Source organism: Hoplias malabaricus, chromosome 16 (genome assembly GCF_029633855.1).
Source record: "Hoplias malabaricus isolate fHopMal1 chromosome 16, fHopMal1.hap1, whole genome shotgun sequence".
Classification (NCBI taxonomy): Eukaryota; Metazoa; Chordata; class Actinopteri; order Characiformes; family Erythrinidae; genus Hoplias; species Hoplias malabaricus.
Window position 1 is genome coordinate 3469259 of NC_089815.1, and position 10684 is coordinate 3479942.

Here is a 10684-nt window from a genome sequence, read left to right on the forward strand (position 1 = left end):
TGAGATTACTGGACATGCAGAATGGAGTAATCTGATTGACCCTGTGGACCAATGCGCTCAGGGAGATAGAGTTGCGCATGGGCTGACCATATAATGACCGTGACACAACTCCCACTCCGTCATATGTTTATGAATCTAATGAAGGCAATGATGAATGTGTGTCCTGTGATTAGAACTGATAACTGACAAAGAATGGAAAATAACTGACCGGTACGTGGACTGTGTATCATGCTGCATACAATGAACACAAAGGCAGGAGGTGGTTGGAAGTGTTTGGAGGTTTCTTATTATTAATTATTAAATAGGGTGTCACAGTGGCGCAGCAGGTCCGCACAGCTCCAAGTCCCGCTCTGAGGAGTTTAGTGTGTTCTCTCTGTGTCTGCGTGGGTTTCCTCCGGGTGACTGTCTGTGAGGAGTGTGGTGTGTTCTCTCTGTGTCTGCGTGGGTTTCCTCCAGGTGACTGTCTGTGAGGAGTGTGGTGTGTTCTCTCTGTGTCCGCGTGGGTTTCCTCCGGGTGACTGTCTGTGAGGAGTGTGGTGTGTTCTCCCTGTGTCTGTGTGTGTTTCCTCTGGGTGCTCCGGCGTCCTCTCACAGTCCAAAAACACACGTTGGTAGGTGGATTGGTGACTCAAAAGTGTCCGTAGGTGAGAGTGAATGTATGAGTGTGTGTGTGTCGACCTGTGAAGGACTGGCGCCCCCTCCAGGTTGTGTTCCCACCTTTGTGCCCAGTGATTCAGGGTAGGCTCTGGACTACATTTTATTTGGTGGACTATTCCCACTCCAGCAGCAAAATTTTGAAAGTGGCATCTCACTCTCTACGACTCTCCCTCCTTTTTTGGCTTAAGAATAAACAGCCAGCCACATACAGAACAAAATAAGGTGTAAACAATCAATATTTATTCAAAAATCTTAATAAAAATAAACAGTTTAAACATTATTAACTTTGTGATCAGCCCTCCAGCACCTGTCATCAAGTCAGCATTTGTCATTTTCTGTAACAGCTGCAGTCCTTAAGGTGGAATAGAAGAAAAAGAAGCAAATGCAGCAGTTTATGATGCAGTAGTTTTCCCCAGGCGCCTGTAGCTGCTTTGCAGTTTAAGGTGTTTAACGAAAACTTCAAATACGCTGGTGATAGTGTGATTGTGAGAATATTGCGGCGGCATTTAAGGTGGAACTGAAATGTCAAAGAACTCAACTTAGGACTTGAAAATAACTACGTCAGTGTTTAAGGTGGAATGGAATAATAAGGAACTGTACAGCTGTGTTTGGGGAAGTGTAAAGAAGCACTGGACAGTATTAAAACATAGTTATATATTATTTTCTGCTTCAAAGTTTGGTTCATGATATTGTGACACTGCGACGCTTTTAAAGTTGTGGAGAGTATCTGCGCAGTGCACACCACCTTTAAATATATTTCCGCAGCTTGGTTGCCCCTCGCAGCTCTGTCTTGTGGAGTCTTTTTTTCCTCTTTTCATATCGAAAGATAGTTTCTCTTCATCTTCTGATGATACACAAACTCTCCCTAACTTGAGACGAAGGGGCCTTCTGTAACTTTCAGGGCCACGTAATGAGCATATAGAGCGGTCCGGCTCTGCTCGTTAGGGTCCTGATCTTTGAAAACCAAAGTAGTAGGGGACTTTAACAAGTATGCAGAGCAACAGACATACTGCAGTCTGTAATAGACTGGAGCCAACAGAATGGTCACTGGGAACAGAAGGTGTAACGCCACCCACACCGGGCTGTGCAGCAGAGGACAGGACCTCTGAAGTGATGAAACCATTTCCAGTATGTTTGGGATGGGCTGTAGTATTTATTTTAATGCTATCATATCCTCACAGCAGTGTTCCAACATAGTGCAACCCCTCCCAGACGAGAAGAGGCTGTCAGAGCAGCAGCGAGATGACAAACGCTTTTCACAGACTTCTGAATGCTGAAGAAATGATGGATGAAAACAAACACTATTACCTCGAAACTCGTTTCTTAGAAACTATGACTAAAACTGACTTCGCAATCCTGCGGCTACATGCAAATGTGAGTCAGCTTCTGTGTGCATCCCCCAAAAAAATAAATAAATAATACCCACGTGACTCTCCTGGCCAGACCACCTCAAATTAAGACCTGCCGTGACGCACGCCCCGCCAATGGCCGCCGCTATAAAGCGCGCAGCCGGAGCACAGACGCGGAGAAGAAAGGGAACTATTCCGTAACTCACCTCTGTCCCTCTGTCACTTCAGCACTGCGGACAGCGCTCGAGCCGCCCCGCCAGGTACCACCTGTCAACCGCGTGAGTAGCGCCTTTACTCCTTAGAGAGGAAGTCTACTGACTTCACCAAGTCTCTGAATAATTACAGCACTCGCTCGTAAACACGTGCGTTCAGGAAGCTCTGCTGGATAATGCTCCGTTCTGGAGAAGTTCACCATTTGTTCACAATGGAGGTCAATGGAACCAGACGTCAAACCTCAGAGAAAGTTATTAGACTGTTTTTTTTTTTGTGATAATGAACATATTTTATGGTCGTTTGTCAGTTAGAAGAAAGCCTTATCACATTTAACAATGCAACATTCGTTAAAATGGCTTTATACCTGAGCTTCTCAGTAGCAGACCTCTCTGAATGACATGTTTTCACAGCTCGGCAACTGATGTCTGCAGAAACTTGGAAATATTGGTGAAATTCCTCTTTAATATCTTCATAAAGTAATGTCTGTGGGCTTCCGACTCTTCGGTAGAGATTGCTCATGTAGAGATGCACCTGTGCAGGTGTTAAACTCTTAAAAAGAAAGGTTCCTTGTTCAGGTCTGGGGTCAGGTCCTGTTTTCCATTGTGGAGAACTTCTTTAATCTTGGAGCAGGGCATCCGATGTGGTTCTCCCTTACAGCCTCGCTCCTAAGAAACCTACGTAGTGCCTTTTTTGTTGAGGGAGTATTGCTCTAGTTCGGATTTAGACGTCTGAATGGACACTGCTTTGATATTTCAAGGTTTTTTTTTTGCTGATTGTGGCTTCATTGAGGAAATAGGAATGTTACAAAGATCAGGGTACAGTGCAGCTACCGGGGGCTGGAACAAGCCACTGCTCAGTTTACTACGTGCTGTGGGAAGGAGGTCTAAATATTTTAAGCTCTTTTGGGACATTTTACTTGGTTTAAAAATCTGTTTATTACGTGGTTCCTAATTAGGCTGGAAACACCTCAGAAATCATCAATAATCGTTTGTGACACAGAAATAAAAAGGGAAACAGCGACCTCTTAGTTTTGTCTAAAGCTGAAAGTGTCAAAGCTACGGAAAATGTCAAGATTTCAAGAAAATGTCAGACTTGAATGTGAATTTATTCATTTCATACGTTAAGGTGCATCACATTATCATCGGTGTCTTAAAAGAGGTTCTACCTGAGGTTAATTGATTCAACTTGGTGGTTAAAGGGTTAAACTTATTAACAAATATGTGCTGGAGCTGACAGGGTTAATGTCGACTGATGGAGAAGACAAGGTAGAGTCAGCATCCACTGATCTGGGGTTGAACAGTGTGGATGAATGTGGGTTCACTATTTGGCAAAGGTCAAGGTCGCTGTTACACTGTTATAAACCATTACTAATGATTTTAATGCATTTACAACGTAATTAATTTAGTTAATTGTATATTGCTTTATGATTCAAAATGTTTATGTGAGTGCAATGACGGTCATTTCTTTACAGTGTACCATTGTTTTTTTGTTGTTGTTAGAGATGAAAGTCATGGCATCAGTCAGCATTCCTCAGATCATTTTAGTGGCTATTTGCTGCATGTTCTGCTGCAGATCTACAGCTCTTCCAGCCATCACCACTTACTCCGCGATGAGGTGAGAGCTTATATTCACTCATTCATCTTCCGTAAGAGCTCCTTCATTATCTGGAATCGTTGGGTGCATGGCAGGAACACACCCCACACAGGGCACCAGTCCATCACGGGGCATCACTCACATTTACAGACGCTTCTGCACAGCCAGCCCACCTACCGGCATTGGACAGTGGGAAGAAACAGGAAACTGGGACACGCAGTTTGGTGGGTCACCTCTTGACATTTGTAGCTCAGTTCCCTTGTTCTGGACCAAAACAGAAAAGGGTCCACTGTTGCATTTTGGTTCTGGTTCATTATACATACCCACTGACTTATAGGTCAAATGCAGAAAAGGTTACAACTGATTTAATGACATACTGATCACCGCTGTTCAATAACGGTGTCAATAAACACCTCAGCCGAGGTCCTGAAGCGAACACCGCCTTGAGGAAGCTCCTTGAGGAATTCCAATATAATCAATGTACAACCAGCGATAGTGCAGCCAGCCATCTCACAGCTGTCTACATTCCATAGTAAAGATTCTTACTCTAGCCTCTCTGATGATTAATAGACTGACTCTCATCCTTTTCTCTTCTTCATTCGGTAACTACTCCATCCATTTCAGGGTCTCAATATGTCTGGGGCCCACTTGGGGTCATTGGGTAAAGCAGGAACACACCCTGCACAGGGCGCCGGTCCATCACAGGGCATCGCACACTCACACAGTCACTGGACACTTTTGAATAGCCCATTCACCTACCAACAATCACTCGGAGGAAACCCACACAGACACAGGGAGAACACAGCAAACTCCTCATAAACACTGACCTGAGGAAGAGTTCAAAGCCACAAACCCGGGACCCTTGAGCTGAGTGACAGAGCACTACCTGCTATTTGAAATGTCCACATAAAGCGAACCATCTCTGAATACTGACATCATTAATCCACAAACGATTTCTCAATACAGACACAGGGAGCACACACCACACTCCTCACAGACAGTCACCCGGAGCGGGACTCGAACCCACAACCTCCAGGCCCCTGGAGCTGTATGACTGCGACACCTACCTGCTGCGCCACCGTGCCGCCCCCTATTTTAAGTTTATTTTATGCTGTAGCCTACAATAAAATCCTGGATGAATGGAGCAGACGTTTTATGCGTACGCTCTGGACCTTTGCACACTGAAAAGTTTGTTTTACTTGAAAGGGGGTGTCAAAATTCTCAAAAAAAAGTACTGGCAGTAGGGGGCGCTCATAATAATGACACACAAAGACAGGTGAACTTTAGCTGTTACTGACACCAACTCTGCATCATAACATCTGTACAATCACAATAATTACGGTGGCTGAGAAGGACCAAGGGACCCACTGCAAGAGTAAACACACTCTCAGGCTGTAAACAGTGGTGATGGTCCGCCTGTGAGTTTTGCCGAGCTTGAGTTAAGCCTGTGCTCTTGTTCTTGTGTTGAACAGCAGGGCCGGAGCCCTGAACGGAGATGGAGACCCCCAGTGGCCCAGTGACCCCTCTGCAGATGTGGAGATGTACAAACTCCTGTACGAAATCGCCAACACAGTGGAGAGGTATGGAATCAGCGCTTCTGAGCCACACTGAGTTTACATTCACGGTTCAATATTTCAGCCACTTCAGCGTTTTAGGTTCCACATTTCTGTTACGCCATGTTCCAGTATTCTATGGCGGAGCTGTCGCTGTCGTTGTATGCTTAGCTGAACATATGCGTGCTTTTAGGTCCTTTACACCTTTATTTGCTTTATTTAATTTTTAATTCATTCGAGAACTTACATTTACGTTTCGCCATAGCTGCTCGAGATGAGGGTAGGTACAGGAGCTTTGCCTGACGTAAACAAGGACTACTGACGTGCAGACTGACCAATTAAATGTTTACAGAGAAGGTTATCGACCAATAACGGTAGCTCTACAGTCAGACCGTCCAATCAGAAGATTCTAGGCTCCTTCACCACGCCCCCTTCTCACTCAAGCGAACCAATCGGAGTAGGGGAGGGCGGGACTAGTTTGTGAACGAAACTTCTCGAAGTTCTATGTAAGCTCTAGAAAAACAAAATGTCGGACGTTTGTGAAATTCCGGCCGGACATTTATTTAAGTCTAAAAAAGAGGACATGTCCGGGTGAAAGAGGACGTCTGGTGACTTTATTCTAGGTTCGGTATTTTAGTGACTTAAAATGTGTAGGTTTTATATCAGTTTTTCAGTTCCTTTCTGGTTCTAGATACATTTCAGTAGTGTTTATTATTCTAGGTTTTGTGTTATTTTGGATTCAATATTTCATTTGTCAGTGACTTAATGGCTGTAGGTTCTACATTTCAGTAACTTCATAGTTGTAGGTTCTATATTTTAGTCACTACTTTCTAGGATCTATTTTCCTTTTCACCTTTATTCTGACATCTATTGTTCCTATGTCCCGCAGACCGCCCCGACACGCAGATGGACTATTCACAAGCGGCTACAGCAAACTGCTCGGACAGCTCTCTGCCAAAGATTACCTCGACTCTTTACTAGCGAAGCGTGTCAGGTAAACACTGCCTGTCACTGGTTACAACAGCTGTAACCAACCGCACAGCGTCCTTAGTCCTCCATCTATTAATCATTACTGAAATAGCTACACGCCAGTGGCTTTTGTACAATACATTAATGTCAATAGGTTTTAATGCCTTAGTCAATGAATATGTAAATGCCAATAGGTTAATGAACGTTTGGGTAAATGTCAGTAGTTCTTAATAGAAAGTCAATGTTCATCTAAATGCCAAGCAATGTCAGTGGGTTACAGAAAGGCTGTGTTGTCTTTCAGTGATGAGCTGGGGTCAGATCAGCTGAGGATGAAGCGCCACTCGGACGCCGTTTTCACTGATAACTACAGCCGCTTCCGCAAACAGATGGCAGCCAAGAAATACCTCGATGCCGTTTTAGCAGGAAAGAGGAGGTAGGAGACCACACTGAGAATGACCTGGGCTTGTCTACTTTTTTTCCTCTCTCCAAGTCTCTCACTCTCTACCTTTGTGTGTGTGTGTGTATTTTCTTAAACGTTTAATGCATTTCTTATGACTTTTGTAATTTCTTAATTGTTTAGGCCAAATTCCATCTATATTTATTATTGCATAATTCACCCCCCAATATAGTGGGCACTAAAAGACAAGTGCACCGACCAAAATATCCAACCAAACAATATCCTGTGGCCACTGACGAAGGCCTAGAAAATACAAAATGGGCAGCAGAAGCACAGCAAATGTCTGCCACGTCAGAGGCAGCAGTATCATGTGCTACACCCACCAGCCACTACCAGGCTTCAGTCTCCACACACATCCTGGCCAATCCACTACATTCTGAGCAAGGGGGGAATTGTGGAATTACATATTTTTCTTGTCCAACCCCTTGCTCTCTGCTTTCTAACCCGCTCTCTGTGTGCTACCACAGCCCAGAAGATGCTCTAAGCTTGCCTAACCAGTCCAAAAGCTCCGAAAGCTCCTTACAGCAGAGCTACGAGGACCCTGTTGACCAGATCCTCCAGCAGTTCCCGCTAGTATGATGGCTCTGCTCTACAGTTAGTCACTTTACTACAGTTTTCACCCTGCTCCCCCCACCCCCACCCCCCTGTTCTATTTTTAAATCATGAAATGCAGTATATGTCCAAAAGTGAATTCTGCTACATTTCACAGCTTGTCGTCAGTTAAAGTATAAACCCCTCAGCTCTGAGCTGAGGACTCATCCTCCAACATCAGTCCCTGACTGAACTCAGTTTGATGTAGCTGAATGCCATCAAATCCTCAAAGAAATCTTTTGTAAATGTTTCCCAGATTGAGTTAAAGCTGTTACTGCACAGGGGAATCGACTCTGTATCATTTCAAAAGAACTGTGGCATGAGCAGGTGTCCATAAACTTTTGGCCATGTAGTGTATATTCAATAATAAACTCCTTGTTGTTGTAGTGAACCTCTCATTTCTCCGCTTTTATGGCATGAGTAACCTGTGGGTGTCGTAGTGTAAATATTTGTGCGTAATTATTATTTAATTTTTATTATTACTAAGTAAATAATTAATATATTTTTCTTCTCTCTCTCTCTCTCTCTCTCTCTCTCTCTCTCTAGCACCACCCGTAGGTGATGATGGCTGCATCACTTGAAGCTTTCAAGAACTTCTCTCTCTCTGACACTATTTATTATTTATTTATTCTGGGACCATATCACATTCTGTCCATATCACAACTTACCACTTACTGAACAACAGATAGTATTCTAATATATTATTATATGAACATACAGTATTGAGAGCTTGAGCTCTAAAAACAGCAGAAATTGTATTTAAATGTCTTTTGTTTGTGAAAAGCTAAATAATGGTTCATTAAAGAGCTATATTTTGAGTGTATTTTGACTTTTTGACCACTGAAATCACATCAAACGAGAGAAAAAACACTTCATATACATACAGTGTATAATATTTCTCATTCACTGAGGTTATGAGGGGTGTTTGGAGACAGACACTTTTCTAAATAAAGTACTCAACCAAAAGCGGTTCTATGGCATTTCTACTGAAACGTTATTGTTATTTATTAAGAGCAAATCCACTAAATTTCTTTGTACCTCAGTCACTGGGACACTACAAAGTCGATGCTAGTCCAGAGCGGGTGGCGTCCATGAGGTTAAGGTGTGTGTGAAGTTTTCTCTGTTTTCATAATCTATGTGGCTCATTGTTACTGGCTTTCAGTTTACTGGGAGTTGCAATAGAAAGAAGAAAATGACTAATTATCACAGTGGACACAGGTATTATCAGATCTTTATTACAGCAATGACCATTCATTCATTATCTGTAACCCTTATCCAGTTCAGGGTCACGGTGGGTCCAGAGCCTACCTGGAATCATTGGGTGCAAGGCCTTCAAAGAGCAACACACATACTCACACCTACGGACACTTTTGAGTCGCCTACCTTGAGTCCACCTACCAACATGTGTTTTTGGACTCCGGAGGAAACCCACGCAGACACAGAGAGAACACACTACACTCCTCACAGAGAGTCACCCGGAGGAAACCCACGCAGACACAGGGAGAACACACCACACCTCACAGACAGTCACCCGGAGGAAACCCACGCAGACACAGGGAGACCACATCACACTCCTCACAGACAGTCACCCAGAGGAAACCCACGCAGACACAGAGAGAACACACCACACTCCTCACAGAGAGTCACCCAGAGGAAACCCACGCAGACACAGGGAGACCACATCACACTCCTCACAGACAGTCACCCGGAGGAAACCCACGCAGACACAGGGAGAACACACCACACTCCTCACAGACAGTCACCCGGAGGAAACCCACGCAGACACAGGGAGAACACACCACACTCCTCACAGACTCCTCACACTCCTCCTGCCATTTTATCAGTTAAAAAAATCACTTAACCCCGGCAGAAGATGGCAGTCAAAAGTGGCCCTGAGGTGGTTTAAATGGGCAAACCTTAAAATGACCATGAGAACTAACTGACCACTAATGAATCCCAACCCTTCACTGGTGCCATTAAAACATGCTAGTGTCAGTCACTTCACCTCTCAGTGGTTTTAAAGTTGTGGCTCAATGCTGTTTGTATATCTGTAACGATAGACCGTGTTTGAGTGTGTGAGCAGTGCCAGTCTGCCACCAGAAGAGGGCGCACTAAACAAACTAAACAAATTCTCCATAAAGATTAACCCAGAACTAATAGTAACTACGTGTTACTCTCTCTAAAACTCTATAAAAGTAAATGTCCACAGAGTAAAACAGACTGGACACAGAGTCAAAACAATAAACGATAACAGCTGGCGAAATTCATACTCAAACATACCTCAGAACCTGACAGTGTTGACGCAGAAATAAAATCGAATTGACCTGAAGGTCACTGGTCTGTTGTACTTTTTAACGGCTGCAGACGGTTTACTTCATTTTTTAAATTCAGGAATGGACAGTTTGAACACAGTTGACCCGTGGTTTGCTACATAAAATGTTACAGCAGTAAAGTAACGGCTCAAGTAAAAGGAAACGGCACCGTTCGTCATTGTTAATGTGCCCTAATGCTAACACTTTTACTTAGCTGTGGCTAAGTCAGCCTCTGTTTATGTACACACACTGAGCTCTGAGTAACCCTGAGAATCAAGGTCAAAAGTCCAGAGAGAATGTAAACTCCAGGCCTCCAGTCAGCAGGACTGTACAGCCTCAGAAAAACAGGTACTGTACAGGTATGGCATTGTTCACTAAAGGTGGAATGTGGTACAACAACTTCAATAAAGTACAATGGACCCTTGAGGGGTCAGTTATTCTGATATTCTCTGAGTGGGTAGGAAGGACAAGGAACGGTACACAGGTCATGTATTTAATAACAAGCCTTAAACATGAGGAACAATGCTGAATATAGTGTACTGTAAAAAAATAAATAACAAGTTTGGACTTTCCCCCTCCTTAATAAGAGCATGGGTTCTTTAATTAAAGGACCCATATAATGGAAAACCTAGTGGTGAGATCCCAGGTCTAGTCTTTAAGCTCGTCACGCTTTAGATCCTCAGGGAGGTGAGGTGGTGATATATGGAGTCGCTTCCACCACTCCCTAAGTGTGATAATTGATAAGTCCCCCAATGGTCTTTGAACTTTTGCTGTTGGGCCAACTCTCTGAACAAAGTTTCAACACACACACACACACACACACACACACACATACAAACACGTCTCAACAGCAGGTATGTGATTTTAAGCTTCTTTCTAATGTTTATTTTATTGTTTATCTATATAATGTTTATTGCAATGCATGCTTCCCAGTAAACAAGGAACGTCCCTGGACGTTCAAAACAGGTCTAAAAGTAGTCTGTCCGTCAA

At 43.6% G+C, this 10684-nt stretch overlaps 1 protein-coding gene across 1 annotated transcript; it reads left to right on the top strand.

The window, feature by feature from the left end:
* Nucleotides 1–2164: 2164 nt before the first annotated feature.
* vipb (vasoactive intestinal peptide b) lies at nucleotides 2165–8062 on the top strand. The gene is made up of 7 exons (XM_066648294.1): nucleotides 2165–2284; nucleotides 3719–3833; nucleotides 5285–5392; nucleotides 6255–6359; nucleotides 6636–6767; nucleotides 7259–7385; nucleotides 7929–8062. The coding sequence occupies exons 2-6, from the start codon at nucleotides 3721–3723 to the stop codon at nucleotides 7368–7370; spliced, it is 570 nt and encodes a 189-aa protein (XP_066504391.1). The 5' UTR covers nucleotides 2165–2284; nucleotides 3719–3720; the 3' UTR covers nucleotides 7371–7385; nucleotides 7929–8062.
* Nucleotides 8063–10684: the final 2622 nt, after the last annotated feature.

Bases quoted from the DNA above. Each gene is read 5' to 3' on its own strand.
- vipb (XM_066648294.1), top strand. From the start codon at position 3,721: ATGAAAGTCATGGCATCAGTCAGCATTCCTCAGATCATTTTAGTGGCT. The intron at 5,393-6,254 runs GTATGGAATCAG...TATGTCCCGCAG, and splicing joins ATCGCCAACACAGTGGAGAG to ACCGCCCCGACACGCAGATG. The intron at 6,768-7,258 runs GTAGGAGACCAC...GTGCTACCACAG, and splicing joins GTTTTAGCAGGAAAGAGGAG to CCCAGAAGATGCTCTAAGCT.